The sequence below is a fragment of the Fusarium proliferatum genome (genome assembly GCF_900067095.1).
Source record: "Fusarium proliferatum ET1 genome assembly, contig: FPRO_scaffold010, whole genome shotgun sequence".
In the NCBI taxonomy this organism is placed as follows: Eukaryota; Fungi; Ascomycota; class Sordariomycetes; order Hypocreales; family Nectriaceae; genus Fusarium; species Fusarium proliferatum.
In genome coordinates this window covers 1,998,397-2,013,877 of record NW_022194799.1, presented here as the reverse complement: position 1 = coordinate 2,013,877, position 15,481 = coordinate 1,998,397, and the positions used below count along the sequence as shown (strand labels likewise).

General features: G+C 48.8%; 7 protein-coding genes and 3 non-coding genes across 10 annotated transcripts; 7 read left to right on the top strand and 3 right to left on the bottom strand.

The window, feature by feature from the left end:
- Positions 1-778: 778 nt before the first annotated feature.
- On the top strand, positions 779-1,228 carry FPRO_12154 (uncharacterized protein; the record flags this gene model as incomplete). Its single annotated transcript, XM_031221706.1, has 1 exon — positions 779-1,228. One exon carries the CDS (start codon positions 779-781, stop codon positions 1,226-1,228), a length of 450 nt encoding a protein of 149 aa, XP_031087238.1.
- Positions 1,229-1,719: 491 nt separating this feature from the next.
- Positions 1,720-1,813, top strand: tRNA. The gene is made up of 2 exons: positions 1,720-1,757; positions 1,778-1,813. It is a non-coding gene; the product is annotated as a tRNA-Ile (tRNA).
- Positions 1,814-2,259: 446 nt separating this feature from the next.
- On the top strand, positions 2,260-2,333 carry tRNA. Its single transcript has one exon. It is a non-coding gene; the product is annotated as a tRNA-Val (tRNA).
- Positions 2,334-3,006: 673 nt separating this feature from the next.
- Positions 3,007-4,403, top strand: FPRO_12153 (uncharacterized protein; the record flags this gene model as incomplete). Its single annotated transcript, XM_031221705.1, has 3 exons — positions 3,007-3,280; positions 3,338-3,870; positions 3,927-4,403. The coding sequence occupies 3 exons, from the start codon at positions 3,007-3,009 to the stop codon at positions 4,401-4,403; spliced, it is 1,284 nt and encodes a 427-aa protein (XP_031087237.1).
- Positions 4,404-4,976: 573 nt separating this feature from the next.
- On the bottom strand, positions 4,977-5,075 carry tRNA. The gene is given in 2 exon segments: positions 4,977-5,020; positions 5,039-5,075. It is a non-coding gene; the product is annotated as a tRNA-Ser (tRNA).
- Positions 5,076-5,449: 374 nt separating this feature from the next.
- FPRO_12152 (uncharacterized protein) lies at positions 5,450-6,433 on the top strand (the record flags this gene model as incomplete). Its single annotated transcript, XM_031221704.1, has 1 exon — positions 5,450-6,433. One exon carries the CDS (start codon positions 5,450-5,452, stop codon positions 6,431-6,433), a length of 984 nt encoding a protein of 327 aa, XP_031087236.1.
- A 792-nt stretch (positions 6,434-7,225) lies between these two features.
- Positions 7,226-8,871, top strand: FPRO_12151 (uncharacterized protein; the record flags this gene model as incomplete). The annotated part of the gene is made up of 3 exons (XM_031221702.1): positions 7,226-7,777; positions 7,826-7,973; positions 8,024-8,871. 3 exons carry the CDS (start codon positions 7,226-7,228, stop codon positions 8,869-8,871), a joined length of 1,548 nt encoding a protein of 515 aa, XP_031087235.1.
- A 55-nt stretch (positions 8,872-8,926) lies between these two features.
- FPRO_12150 (uncharacterized protein) lies at positions 8,927-10,343 on the bottom strand (the record flags this gene model as incomplete). The annotated part of the gene is made up of 8 exons (XM_031221701.1): positions 8,927-9,249; positions 9,299-9,397; positions 9,444-9,551; positions 9,599-9,622; positions 9,675-9,725; positions 9,776-9,992; positions 10,045-10,263; positions 10,320-10,343. 8 exons carry the CDS (start codon positions 10,341-10,343, stop codon positions 8,927-8,929), a joined length of 1,065 nt encoding a protein of 354 aa, XP_031087234.1.
- A 1,369-nt stretch (positions 10,344-11,712) lies between these two features.
- FPRO_12149 (uncharacterized protein) lies at positions 11,713-13,556 on the top strand (the record flags this gene model as incomplete). Its single annotated transcript, XM_031221700.1, has 5 exons — positions 11,713-11,921; positions 11,974-12,136; positions 12,195-12,429; positions 12,482-13,422; positions 13,476-13,556. 5 exons carry the CDS (start codon positions 11,713-11,715, stop codon positions 13,554-13,556), a joined length of 1,629 nt encoding a protein of 542 aa, XP_031087233.1.
- A 154-nt stretch (positions 13,557-13,710) lies between these two features.
- On the bottom strand, positions 13,711-15,449 carry FPRO_12148 (uncharacterized protein; the record flags this gene model as incomplete). The annotated part of the gene is made up of 4 exons (XM_031221699.1): positions 13,711-14,919; positions 14,971-14,994; positions 15,056-15,271; positions 15,321-15,449. The coding sequence occupies 4 exons, from the start codon at positions 15,447-15,449 to the stop codon at positions 13,711-13,713; spliced, it is 1,578 nt and encodes a 525-aa protein (XP_031087232.1).
- Positions 15,450-15,481: the final 32 nt, after the last annotated feature.

Below are 15,481 nucleotides of genomic sequence, written 5' to 3'. Positions count from 1 at the left end.
TCTTTCTATCGGCAGTCAGCGTTCTATTTATTGTAGAAACCCGGTCGAACATCGCGCCCACCGTTATGCACCCGGTCGGGGTATTTAAACGCAACGCATGATGCATTCGACGCTGACACGTTGTGATTGGTCCGCTCTACGCAAGGACAAATAAGATTAAGCTTAAAGGTGGTATCCGTGGCATGCCGCGCCAAGACCACAGCAAAGTCTCGACTTCGGAGATGTATAGTTGAAAATGCCACTGAAAAGGAAGAAACCCTGCTCCGAATGAGGGCAGCTGGAAAACAAGCTGTTAGTGTAGCCAATAATATTATGCATCTGTGCACAGCCATGCACAGCCTTGAGTCTTAGTGGCATGGCATTGGGAATTGAGCCAACAAACCTGTACAATCATCAATGGACCGACACAGGGCAAGTGGTCGAAGACGTTCATTCTCAGGGCATGCCAGCATGTATAAGTCTACTACACGCCATAGGATATGTCATTGTTCGACATTTTCTTAATGGGGAGCGCTATGAACAGCAAAGTACATGGAATTGAGCTTTGACATTTAGATACCAGCATCCGAATCCTACAGCCACCATCTGCAAATGGCAATAGCCGAGACTCATATCGTGTCACTCGGCAAAAGCTAATAAATACTCGCCCATCACTTGCGTAATCCGTGACGAGGCTTCAGGCATCAATTTAAGCATCATTTGCGAGACATAAAGCATCAATATCGGCCTTTTACCTTGACGGCATCTCGCAAGTCCATTCACTAGACACGGTTTCGCAATGCAGACCAAGACTTTCTTCATCACCCTTCTAGCTGCTCTCCCCGCAGCTCATGCCTTCAAGTTCACTGGCCCCAACCCCTCCGAGCCCATCGATGTCAGCAAAGAGATTACCATCACATGGGAGGGCGACATTCCCGACAACCTCTCACGCAAGTTCGACTTCACTTGGTATTGTGAACCTGATCGTCTGAATAAGCTCAGCTCTGATATCAGTCACTTTGTCGATGACATCTATCTGTCTGACCACAAGTATAAGTTCCGATTTCACAACTCCAAGTCGATGCTTGAACCATTTGCCGACAAAGTCGCGACCAAGAAAGTGTTTTCTTTCCAGGCTGTATTCACGGATGAGAATCAAGATAGTCTTGGTCTCGAATACTGGAGTCAGAATTACACTATTATTGGACTGGATAAGAAAGAGGATGAGAATCCAGGTGTCGATCTGTAAAGGATGGAGGCTAGCTGTGAGGTAGTGACAAGTCATAATGCTAGTGTTTTTGCTACAAGAGATTGATAAGGATGTAACGACTGTCTTGATTATCGCAAGTCTGTGAAAAAGAGAATTGGAAATTGACTCTGACGTACGTGCCACTGAATATCTCGTGAAGAGGCCATCAAGTTGACTTTGTCCGGGACTTGTTGCCGTTAGAGGCAGATCAGCAGATCAGATACAGGTCTAGTGTTTTACCAAGTTTCTATGCTCTGGACACATAGGCTCTCGCAGCAGCCCTTGTCTATTCTCTCATTCTGTAAATGGCGTCTCGTAATACGGAGCTGCCAAACAGCCGGTAACCTGGATCTCTCTGTACCCAATGAATATCTGCTCCAAGTCGATATTGCCTGATGATCCGTGCTCCATACGCTCAACCCCACCCCCCATTTCGAGACCGTTCCCAAGATGAGGCCATTGCCTCAACAGCGGAGTCATCGAATCAGACGGCTTCCGTAGCTCAGTTGGTTAGAGCGTCGTACTAATACTTCAACCCGAGTGTCGGTAATGCGAAGGTCTCAGGTTCAAGCCCTGGCGGGAGCAATCCCATTGCCCTCTGATTCATCTTTTTGACGATATATTATTCGATATTCTTTTGTGGTACGTCCAGGCTGGGTACGGTCCGAAGATTCCATGTCAGTGTCACGGGAGACTCATTTTTTGACGCGATGATAAGAGAGCGAACAGTGGGGCTGATGTACCTTATCGAGACCATGCCATTGGTCAATTCTCAGCTCACCTGCTGATCCTCCCAATAATGTATAAGCAGCGAACATCACATTACAAAACCGCAGGGATACATGCTGGACATTAATGACCCAACTTGTATTGAAATGTCCTTCTGAAAGCCAATGAGCCGTGTAATGGATTTATTCCTGCGAGTTTGAGTAACACTGTTTGAAATCTTCCCCAGTCTTGCAAGTCTTCCTCGTTCTCCTCGAAATCAAGGATGGTGTTGCCAGACGGTCTGTCATCCAATTATAAGGCCTGGTTCCGTGGTCTAGTTGGTTATGGCATCTCGTTAACACCGAGAAGGTCCCCGGTTCGATCCCGGGCGGAACCACATTTTTGCTCATATCGACGAAATCGACGAAGAACTTACATAAGGCGACTACCATTTTATCAATTGGCTGTGGTTCTCTAGACTAGCTCAAGGCTGCAAGGAGGCAAGAAATATTTGGTGTTCCTCTCGATATTACAACGTAACATTGCTCTTATGACTCAACTTTGTTTTATGTCTAAATAAAGAATATCATTTTTTTGGCTCGACGGGAGCACTACAAAGCTGCTCACATAGGTGTCAGAGACGAACAAATTCTCATACTTACCAGAATCATTATATCATATTCCAAGAGATATTGATATCTTAAATCTCTCGTAAAAGGCTTGCTTTAGAAAGCAGAACTTGTAAAGTATAGGGTAAAAACTACCATCAACGAAGAGATGCGTTAAGATTACGGTGCGATAAGATAAATGCGCAGCCATTTTTGTACATCGCCCCACAACCTTCTAAGAAACGAATCAGTGCCTCAACTCCGCGCTACCTTGAAACAACAACACAAATGCGACATCGCAAAGCATAACCTCTCTTGTTTAACTTGCGCGGCCACTCACATCCTGGAGAATCACGTGTCTTATCATTTCACGTCCACTCAAAACCATCTGCCTTTTCCTTTTTATCATCGAAAATCTTTCACTTTCTCCCGCTTCTCCTCACAACTCATGCTGTCATGACTATGTCGCCTTCAACTGTTGCCGCAGAGAGCGAGACCGCAGTTCCAGCTCCATTCAACAAAATCGGTGGTGCTTCCGTTCAGACTTACTTCCAACGCATCCGCAAAGCCTGCGGCAAGTGGCCATGGGAACTCTTCGACGACGAACGTCTGTCTCCCCATTGGACTGTATACTTGCTTCAAAAGTTGCACCAGGCTATCAAGCTTGCCCAGTCCTCGCCTAAGATTTCGCTCACGCTTGTCATGAAACATTTGGAATCTATTGTCGAGAAGGGAGGCGCGTACTCCAAACTCAAGGGCCGAGATATCACATCGACAATCTAGTGGATTGGAGAGAAGAAAGAGGCCCTATCCAAACAGACTCCTTCCAACAAGAAACAAAGGAAAACGACCGAAAAAGAAAGCCGAAACGAACCTAGCCGAAAGTCTGTACACTTTGAAGAGCTAGAAAGTCGAGCAAACAATTCCCAGAAGCCTAGTGCCGGTCTTCCGCGCACCAGAGACGGAGATAACGCCAAGAGTAGTGATGCTACTCTGGTTCAAGATAAAATCGTCGTCGCGCCTTCATCAAGTCCGCCACCCCGACCCAGAGTCTACCAGAACGATGATCGCGATATTGCAACCACACCTTTCATTGACCTGACCAAGTCTCCGTCTCCCGAACCACTCGGTAATGGGCTTATCGAGAGCCAGCCAACAGGGGATGCAAGTCGGCGTAAAAAGAGAAAAGCTACGAGTGAAGTCACAGCTGGTAGCGTCCCTGCGTCAAAGCGGCAAAAGAAATCATCTAAGACTATTTCTACGCCCAGTGCTACGCGTGGGGCGGGCCACCAAGATGTGAGAAAAAAGGACATCACGGATGATGAGGTAAAACTGTGTCTTCATTACCATCAAGCACATTATTGACTGATGTTTTGCTATAGAACGCCCACATCTCACGGTTGAACAGCAAGACTATCGCCATTCGAAACGAGGCCGACTGCATCAACGCCCAGCAGAACGAGAATGAAAAACGACTGAAATCATTGAACTCCTCGCGACAACTGCTTCAACAAGAACTCAACACCGCACAGAATGACTTGACCAGAATCCGACAGGACATACAGGACAGCGCTACTATCCGAGGCTCTATCCTCCGAATCATCCAGCGCCGAACCTCTGAAAATGTTGAGGGCTGGAACATGGCCCTCGAACGCTGCGACAAGTCTTTGAAAATATTTAGAGATGACTCCAAAAAGACTACCGAGCTCTTGAATAAAAAGAAGCAAGACCTCAAGAATGTTGATGAGATGGTTGGTTTGGCGAAACGAGAGACAGAGAAATGTGCTCAACAGGCCAAGAAGTTGGCTGCGAAGCTGGAAGGATTGACTCACAGTAAAACCGGTTCTGATGTTCTATAAGTCATGGATGATATGGTACCTTTGGAACTGGTGAGCCTTGGTGGAGGGAAGCTGACAGAGCTGGAGGTACTGGTGGTTCCGGCCATAGTAGGGAACGAAGGGGACATTAAGATGGGTGAGGAATGAGTACCCAGTGGAGCCAGTGTAGCCGGCACTTTGAATGGTGTGGAAATCTGGGATTGATGCTATCGATATTGAGACAAGCAATATTCCTCAGGAAGTGCAGTCTCATGAACTTAGCTACCTGAAAATACTGCGACAGAAACACTGGAAGTTGAGACCATTGCCCATCACAAAGCTCATCATTCATCTGGACGGCGAACAGTCCAGTAGCTCTTAATCGTTTTTACCAATGTCTCCCATGCTATGCTAGCAGTATATAAGAAATTAGAGACGCATTAAACCTGCCACGTGCCATTATCTCGTGTTTAGATCTCCCCAAGTTTTCATGGCGGGAATATCACCAGTGCCCCGCCCAATGCGGTAAAATGCTCAGCACATAAAATCAGATACAAACTGACCAACAAAACGAAAACAAAACGAAACTTAGTCTTGTAGATACAAAAAGAACATCGACAACGGCAGGATTCGAACCTACGCGTGCGAACACAATGCCTATGATGTCTCGGAAGAGATAGCAGGGCATCGCCTTAACCACTCGGCCACGTTGTCTTATCTTATCGATGAGGTTTTCGTATGCAACAAGCCTCTATCAGAAGACGCAGTAGACATGGGTTGTTATTTTATCCACCTTCCAGAAAAGGCGTTTTGATGGGGCATTTATCAGACGTGCATATCAAAGTCTTGATCTTATGATGATCAGCAACCTCGGTATTGCAATATATCTGAGGTTACACTCATCCTCAGAACCGCATATGCTCTTAGTGGATGAGTTGTTTTTCCATGCCCCGGCCGCCGTTGCTTGCGTGGCAACTCCACTTTGTGTATGCGACCATCATGTTATACACGCAATAATTTCTATTATTATTGATCATACGGACAAGAGCATCCACGTACCTTGGTTTCCATAGTTGACAACTGCCAAGATGTCTGATAACCCAACAACGCCTGAAGTCCAGGTGGACGAAAACACCACCGACTCTGAGTCTGCCTTCAGCGCTGACTCCGTGGGAGCGACTACATCCATTGCTAGCAGCGTGCTCAAGTACAAATGGAAACATGGTCGGCGATACCACAGTGATCGTGCAGGACAGTACAGTTTTCCCAACGACGACCAAGAGCAGGATCGCCTTGACATGATTCACCACGTCTTTTGCCGAACTGTAAAGGATCGATTGTTCCTAGCTCCCATAGACCCAGAGGGACTGAACGTTCTTGATATAGGGACAGGAACAGGAATCTGGGCGATCCAATTTGGAGACGAGCATCCCTCTGCGACTGTGGTCGGAAATGACCTAAGCCCCATACAACCAGACTGGGTTCCTCCGAATGTCAAATTCATCGTTGACGACGTTGAAGCGGAATGGGTTGAACCGATCCCATATGATTACATCCACTGCAGATACATGGCTGGGTCAATCAAGGATTGGCCTCGACTACTGCGACAAGCATACGCCAACTTGAGGCCGGGCGGCTGGATCGAGCTTCAAGAAACGGCCAATACGCTCTATTCCGAGGATGACTCGCTCAAGCCCGACAACGCGTTGGTACAGATGATGGACCATCTAAAGCTAGCCTGCGATAAGATTGGAAGAACCATGGATCCTGCGCCGTCTTTCCAAGAATGGGCTAAGGAAGCTGGTTTCGCTAGTGTCAAAGAGGAGCGATTCAAGCTTCCAATCGGGCCATGGCCTAAAGATGAACGACTCAAGGAAATCGGAACTTTGATGGGAGTCAACATGAGAGAGGGTGTAGCTGCATTTACGGCCGTGTTGTTTACTGATGTCCTGGGATGGTCGCGTGAAGAGGTTGAGCTTTTCAATGCGCGTGTCAGAGAGGCATCGCGCGATAGATCTGTGCATCCGATGTTTGATTGCTTAATAGTCACTGGCCAGAAGCCAAAGGAATAAGATATATGATAATTTCATGCTATATGAAATTTATAAAAAACAAATTTCCAGCAAAATCATTCACTTGGTTTTACTTTCAGATGCACCGGGCAGCCCCCCGAACCCCAGGACTGCTTGTGGGCTCCGTATATGTAAACCCCGAATGTTTCACGAGTCATTGAAAATCGAGTCAATAACAGCGCTTTTCCGTCCATTCACAAGCAACAATTATCACTTCCCGATGGTAGAATACCCCGGATTTGCTACTTGGACGGAGTCTTCTTCAGACCCCGAATCGTGGGGTAGTCCAAATGTCGACTAGTCTCCGCGGTATTGAAATGGGAACATGGGGTAACTTTACCGCAACAAGGTTAAGCCCTTGACCGATGGAACTTTGCGATCCTACCGGGGATCTGCCCATGCTACATTATCCGGGGATACGTCGAAAATAGGTCTCTTTTGCGTATCAAGGGACAGGATATTCGTTCCCGTGAGCAGTTACCGTCCGGCCGAATCTGGGGATTTTCTATGCTGATCTTAGCTAGTCTTGTGTATTCCTCGGAATAGATAGCTTGTCCAATGAGTCGGTCTCCTAGTGAGGAGAGGAGTAAATGCATGGCTTTGCTGACGATGATCACTTCGGGCTTTATGCCACTGATGGAGTATTATATATCAGAGGAAATACAATGATTTCTCTTACGTAGTTGACTGTTTGTTTGCGGTTGCCAATTGACATCTCGTTCTCTGACCTACCCCCACCTCGCTAAGCCTGAGAGGCATTTTGTGACCATGCTCTCCTCAAACCTTTCCGCCATGTCGTTTGCTTTCATGTTTCAGGGCTTCCAAAGCGTGCTTGGGAAGCCCACTTGCACAGACCATACATTCCGCTCCGTAGAGCTCGCCAATGCCAAGATTCTGTCTATCAGCACCAATCTCACCAACGCGGAGCTGCCGTCGTTCCCCACCAACGAATGGCCCAACAACTCAACTGATCCATTTCCCGTGTGTCAAGTCACGGTCCAGTACACGCACCCGGGCTGGAATGACACCATCAACACATACGTAACACTGCCAGTGTCAGGCTGGAACGGGCGATTTGTTGGTGTAGGCGGCGGCGGTTGGTCAACAGGGGACATTCCCGACCTTGCACAACCTGCCTCCAACGGATATGCCGCTGCCACTACAGATGGTGGCCACCTCTTAGCTAATAGACAGGAGTTGGACTGGGCGTTGGATAGCACTGGAAACCTCAACTGGCCTGCCTTGCAGAACTTTGCAGCTGTCTCTCTGGACGATGCAGCGACGTTGGGAAAAGCTGTGACAGCGGCATATTATGGAAAGAAGCCAAAGTACTCATACTGGAACGTAAGCACCTCATGCTCTTGGGAGATGAACTTCACTGATGACTTCTAGGGATGTTCTACAGGTGGACGACAGGGCCATATGATGGCGCAGAGATACCCGACTCAGTATAATGGCGTTCTTGCTACCGCTTCTGCTTTCAACTGGGATAAGTTCGTAACATCGGAGTACTGGCCGCAAGTTGTTATGCACAAACTCGGTAAGAATACCCTGGCTCAAATATAAGAAAACTAAGCTAATCTTGTATAGGCTATTACCCTCCTATCTGCGAGCTCAAGGCTATTACCAAGGCTGCCATCGATGCATGTGACCAACTTGATGGAGTCAAAGATGGCGTCATCTCGAACCCAGATCTCTGCAAGTTTGATCCCAAGTCTGTCGTTGGTAAATCTGTAGAATGTACCAACCCATCCGGCACAATCAAGATTTCCAAGAAGGGTGCTGAGGTCGCTCGCTTGACATGGCGTGGACCAGAGACAGAAGACGGCAAGTTTCTCTGGTATGGTCTTGATCGTGGTGCGGACTTGAGTGGTCTTGCCAACACAACATGCACATCGCTGAAGGACTGCACTTCAAACCCCTTCGCCATTGCTCAAGACTGGCTCACCACTTTCCTCCTTCAAGACCAGTCGGCTAGTCTGGATAAACTGTCCCACGAAGAGTACAGCAAGCTGTTCCGGCAATCCGTCAACAGGTTTGCCTCAGTCATGGGCACATCAGACCCGGATCTGACGGACTTCAAGAAAGCAGGAGGAAAGTTGATCTCGTGGCACGGAACAGCAGATCAACTCATCCCCCACAAAGGATCAGTAGATTACTATAAGCGCGTTCTTGAAAAAGACTCCAGCGCAACGGATTACTACAGATTCTTTGAAGCACCGGGTGTCGGGCACTGTAAAGGTGGCGATGGATGGTATCCTGGAAGTGCCTTTGACGCTCTTGTCAAGTGGGTTGAGCATGGTAAAGCGCCCGAGACTCTGTATGCGGAGACTGTTGGCACGGAAAAGCGACGAGCTATTGAGCTGTGTGCTTATCCGAAGCGGCTGACCTACAAGGGCGGCAACCCAGACGTCGCATCCTCTTTTACTTGCAAGTAAACACATCGCTTCCATAAATTATTACAAATTATATATATCCAACACATAAAAGAATCTACGCGAAGCTATCAAGCCTAGCCTGCGATCGTCTGGCTTCCTCCTCGTTGCTGTGATGCATATGAATGGTAGTGTTTACAGTGATACCAGGAGTCTTATCACTGGTCGTACTTCGTCCCGCCACTGAATGCGCAGACTCCTTGAACAGTTCGTCCTGTGAATCGTTGTCGAGCTTTTGTGTACCGCCCATGACGTTTGTGACGATTCGGCTTTGGTTCGTTCGTCGGGATCGTGGTTGGCCGGTAGAGGAGAGCTCGTAGCGTCCGTAGTTGGAGCCTGATCGGGCGGAGGACATTTGGCCGAGGAAGAGTGTTCGCAGAGCTGGACGGTTTGTTAGTGGGATGGAGGTCATGGAGAGGATGGGACGTACGTGGGAGGCAGGTTGCGATGATGGCGACGGCTGTTTCGATCATGGAGACGGTGCATGTTAACATGGTTTCGTTCTTCTTGGAGTAGTAGGCTCGAATGACTGGAGATGTTAGCAGAGCTCGTGGTAGCCAGGTTGGAGGACGCACTGCTTGCGATGACGACTAAGAACCCGAGGGCAAAGATAGCTGCGACACCGATCTTCTGCTTTGTCTTCATCTGGAGCTTCATAACCATGGTGATGGGAAGACTGATGGCTGCGATATGTTAGTCGGGCAACTTGACTCGTATCGTCTCAACATACTAATGACATCGGTACCGATGTTGACTGTTTGGTGGTTAGCATTGCGCATAGAGACTCCAAGAAAAGGATAACATACGGATAACAGTTAACCAATAGTTCTTCTCTGCCTCCTTCGGGTCGCACTGATCTGTGAAATCGTCAGCATATGTAGTGTCAATTGAGAAAGATATGACAAACAGTTTGGATCTTGCGACCATCTCTTGTCATGCGGGAAGCATTGGAAAATGATATGGAAGAAGATGGTAGCCCAGAAAATCACCAAGAGACCAAGAGTGACGTTGTAAATAACCTGCAGTTTTGTGCCGGGCGCAGCAAGTCGTTTGTAGAAGAGAACCAGAGCAATCTTGATGGCCCATAACGAGGTGACGTAAAGAATCGACCCGGGAACAATCATCTTGTTGGCTGTTAGCAAATGTCACTCGTGCGATCAAGAGACATCAACTCACCTTCATGATCTGGATAAAGTCATCGCGAGAAGCATTCGCCATGTCCGCCATTCCCAAATTCCACATATGCTGTTGAATGATCAAATCACCGATCAAACAACACGCCGCCAGGATAATGAGTCCATCGTCGATCGCCAACAGCCCAAGCTTGCGCACACGAACCCATATTCTCAAAATCAGAAAGATGCACGCAATGACGGTACAAATGTACCACGAAATCTAAATCATCATCAGCAAAAAACATCACCATGCCCTCGTCCAAAGTATAAACTTACAACTTGTCCCAGACCCTCAGCCATTGCGACGTTGATCTGATCTGATCTGCAAAACAACCCAGCACAGAATGCAAGGCAAGGTGGGAATGCAGCAAGACTTATTTCTTACCGAAGGATCCGGAACCACCAAAACCCAAGGGCCCCCTGATCAACAGGACCCGTGGACTCGGTCCTTGGTATCAGCTCATTGTGTAAGAGATTGTCACAGTGAGATTCCAGAAGCCGTTACTTCTGTGGAGAGTCGGCGACAGACTTGTCTCTAGCTCCGAAGTCAAAAGGGCACCAAATGGGGATTTTACGCGGTGATATCCAGTCATGATGGACTTGTGCACCTGAGCTAGTGGCGCGGAAAGAAAAACCTCGGAACAACAAGGTGGACACTCCGCACAAATATTGGCTGTGGCTACATCTCGTAAGGTGCTGTTCATTAGTGTCTTGTTTTTGCTAATATCATGACTCAAGTGACATTGAGCGGAATTAGCAGCAAAGGCGTTGGGCTGACGTCCGTGTGTTTGGATTGGTCGATGTGATATGCAAGGGACGTGTTTGTCGGCGCCGAGAGGGGATTCCCGTAACCTTCTGCCTCGGGATGTGCCTCGGAGGATCGTCGTAAGGGTTCCAGTCCGATGCGAGAGATCTGTGCTTGCTGATTATCAAGCTCGGTCGGCGAAATGGCCCTGCAGCGATTGACCAGGGGTAGCTTGGCCGATCAGTTCCTATCCTAGAGAACAGCCTCAACCATCAAGGAAATGTCAATCCACAAATTCTGTCATTTTGCGCTGATGGATAAGCGAAGTGGGATCGTACACTGAGCCTCGGATCCATCTGGCATCAAAAGATCAGCGTGAAATGTCCACCTCTGATGCTATCAACGGCAGAGGCTTGCAACTAACAGAGTTGGCCGTGAAGCCGCTCAACCTCGACCCTACGCAGTATATCCGGCGTTTCTTTTCAATAGTCTCACCAGCCTCCCGCTCTTCCCGTGAACCCCTTTTTTTACTCCCCGACGTCTTTTTTTCCGTTCCCAACTCGAGATTTTACAGGCATTCTGGATCCATGACTCGGATCATGCATGACAAAATCGACCGGTGCACGTTCCGCGAAACTCTATTGTAGTGCATGTTCCGGCTGTGTCCTACTGAATACAGTTAGAGGCCCCATCACTAGAGGGCCTTGGTCCCACTGCCGAGACCGCTCAGGCGTCTCTTTGTAGCTAAGCGTCCGCCTCTCGGAAATTCTTCGTCTGTGATATAGGCGAATCGAATTATAGCAAGCATCTTCTGGTGAATAAAACCAAAAGCTGCGGGAACTTCTGTCCACTCATTCTTCAAGCTTTTCTCGTGTCTCAGTCGATCTTCACCTCTTTCCGTCCCGTCACATCACCTTCCTCATCATGGGCCTCAGCAGCATGTTCACAACGACAGGTTTAATCCTGGCCGCCACGTGTCTTGTCCCTGTGACTGCGAAGCCGCCTCAACCTCCCTGTCCTCCAATTCCGCACGCTGCTCTCCCTCAGGGTGACATTCAAGGTTTCCGTGACAAGCACTGTAACGCTGTTTATCTTGGTGTTCCTTTTGCTGCGTCCACTGGCGGCCAGAACAGGTAGGTCATCTAATTGCTTGTTTCACATTTTGATGAGCTGACGCTGGTGTAGATGGAAGGCTCCTCAGGACCTCCCCAAGTCTCGTTCCAAGTTCCAGGCTACGTCATATGGTGCGACATGCCCTCAAGCCATCTCAAACGATGCCTTTACGCGCCAAGATGAGGATTGTCTGAACCTTAACATCTGGGCCCCATCCAAGGGCAAGAACATGCCTGTCAGCCCTACCCTACCCGTCCGCATATTATTCCGAGACATAAACTGACACCCACTAGGTATTCGTCTACATGTATGGTGGTGCTATGGTCACTGGCTCCAGCAGCAACCCCCAAATCCAGGGCACAAACTTTGCTCGCAATGGAGTTGTTTACGTCAACTTCAACACCCGTGAGAGCATCTTTGCTTCTCCTCACTCTTCCGAGCTCAAGACCGCCAACCCTGATGAGACACAGAACTTTAGCATTCTGGATGTTGAGAAGGCTCTTGACTGGGTCCACAAGAACATCAAGGGTATGTTTCACGCTTATCGATCACATGTAAAACGTGACTAACGTTTATGCAGCCTTTGGTGGTAACCCAGACCATATCGTCTTCGGTGGTCACTCTTCGGGTGGTGTCCAGGTCGATCACTACCTATGGAACAACCCCAACACCTTCCTCAAGGGTGCCGTCGAGATGAGCGCCAACGCCATGTCCGGCCCCGCTTACGCTCCTGTCGATGAGGCTCTTAACGCCGTGGCCGAGGAAGTTGGCTGCCCCAAGGGCGGTAACGGACAGCTCGACTGTCTCCGCAGCAAGGATATCCTTGACTTCCAGACCAAGAACTTTAACTCCACCTTCAACACTTGGTTCACTCCCGTCATTGACGATATCACCCGCTTCTCTGACTACTCTGCCCGTTTCGCTGCCGGAAACTATCCTTCCCATGTCCCCATGCTGACTGGTACCTCCAATGGAGAGGGCACCATCTTCAGCCTCGTCTACGGTGCTGAGAACAGCAACTTCAGTTCTTGGATCAACACCTTCGATGCTGACAGCGCTCATATCCCCGATGAGTCTCTGATCCAGGCCTACAACCCCAACGACTACGCCACCGAGTCTCTCCGCAGCGGCATCCAGTACGGTGATGCTCGCTTCAACTGTCCCGTTGACTACCTCCTCGACATGCGAAGTGAGCAGCAGAAGACCTGGGTCTACCGCTTCTTCGGCAAGTACGACAACGTTGTTGGACCCCCCAACACTGCTCCTACCCACGGCACCGAGGTTCCTTTCTTCCACGGTGGTAACGAGTGCTTCGCCGCTCTTCAGGGTGTCACCAAGGCTCAGCAGGCCCTTGCCGATTCTATCCACAGCTGGTTTGTTAAGTGGATCAAGAACCCCGCTGCTGGACCCGGCTGGGACACTGTTGACAAGGCCGAGGAGGTTGTCAAGCTTGGAGTCCCCGGTGATGAGCTTGCCCGTGGCAAGGCTCCCCGCAGCGAGTTCAACGCTGTCTGTCAGGCTGTAAGTTCTCATACCAAATTAGTCCTGAAAGACTCGATCCTAACATATCCCAGGTCTACAAGCCTAACTTCCCCAAGTACCCCGTCGTCCAGTCCGTCGCTGGTCTTGTCGAGGAGCTGTTGGGCTCCGCCTAAGTGTTTATGCATATAGATTACGATCTGCCTCCGAGATATGAATAGTGTCGGGACACATGATGAAGCAATGCTGCAGTACCATTCTTGATGATTGACTTTAGTCAACTATGAAAAATTGATAGATAGATAGATAATTATTAATTGAGGTCATTCTCTAACGCCACTGCTTTGTCTCAGGATCAAGAACATCTTTCTCAGCCTTCTTCCAACTGTCGATGACCTGTGCCTTCTTTTCCTCAGACCTTGGAATAATTCTAGCCGGAAATTCCTCAGGCATGCATACAAAGCCTTGCGTCAGCTTATCTGGATCTGGCAACACAGGCTTACCATCATTATCGACAGTAGGCTTGATGTTGAACGCCCATAGGATCCGTGAAATGCCTAGAAATAAGCTTCGTTCGGCAACGTGAATTCCAGGGCAAATACGGCGACCGGCACCAAAGGTAAACTGATCTCGTTTCGACGCATCTGGATTGGCTGCGGCGTCTGCCAAGCTCTGGAAGTCATCTCGGTACCTGTCAGGGTTGAACTGACGAGGATTAGGATGACGTTCAGGATCCATGTGAATACCCCAGACGTTATTGAGAACGCCTGCCCCCTTGGGGATGAGATATCCGTTGTAAGTATCGTCTTGCGTGACAGCATGAGGAACAGCACCGAGGATGGTTGTCGGCATCCATCGCAGTGTCTCTTTCATGCATGCACGGACATACTGAAGGCTCTGCTCGTCCTCCATAGTTGGCATACGCTTACCAACTACTTTGTCGATTTCGTCCTGAGCTTTCCGCTGGATGTCAGGATAGAGGAGCATTGCTTGTACAAAGGCATACAGTGTGCTGGACGTCGTGTCTGATCCAGCTTCAAGGAGAGTTCCAGAGATGTAAGCAGCTTGCGCATCATCAAACTTCTCCTTCTCCTGCGCCTCCGCCAATCCAACACAGAAGCATGGCTTGATAGAGCCATCAGCAATGTCTTGCTTCGCCTTAAGCCAATGGCTCAGGTAGAGATCCTTCTCCTTTCTATGGAGCTCCTTGGCTTTCTTCTGCACAGGCAGGAAAAAGTCGGGCAGCTTTCTAAGCACGGGAAAAGAGTCAAGGAGGGCAGCGATACCTGTCTGATTGATCTCGGCAAACTCAGCAAAGCCGTCAAATAGCTGCATGAGCTTAGGGTCTCGGTAGATAGGCGAGCGCCAGCCGAATACCATGGTTGTCGTGAGTGCGTTGGAGTATCTCCGAATACTCTGGAGGAATTGATGGGGCTGAATAACCATCTCGTATAGCATTTGCTTGTTCTCGAGGTCTTGGTAGGGTACGTAGCTCTTGGCTGTGGTGACGTTGAGTAGCGAATGTACCAGTTTGCGGAACTTAAAACTGTGTTAGTAGGATCATCGTAGCTATTCCCATGGATGCCTTACTGATCTCCACGTTGGTCCATATCCCTGAGGACAGACATGACTGTTAGCGTCATTGTAGGCAAAGGTTAGGTCGAGAATGACGAACCATCATGAGAAGTCGGAGACCACCGCTACCAAGAATCTGCCCAACGTACATTTCTTGTCGGTCAGAGTAGAGAGCACTCTTCTTATCGAGCAGATCTTTGACAGCTTGAGCGCTGGACAAGACAATGAAAGGCTTAGTGCCCAGAATGAGACTGTAAACGGGCCCATACTCGTCTGCCCACTTACGGAATTGCAAATGGGCGTCCTTCGTGGGCATCTGATACTATCAGCAACGGCTTCTGGGAATTCTATGACAGAGACTGTACCAAGTGAATATTTCCAAGGATGGGTAGTGTAGGAGGTCCGGGTGGATAATTCTTGGGTCTTCTACCAGTGAACAGAAGACGTACGAAGATCGCGGCGAGAGCGACCCAGAATAATTGCACGGTCAACATGATTGAGGAATATGAGTGAAAATTGAATTCAA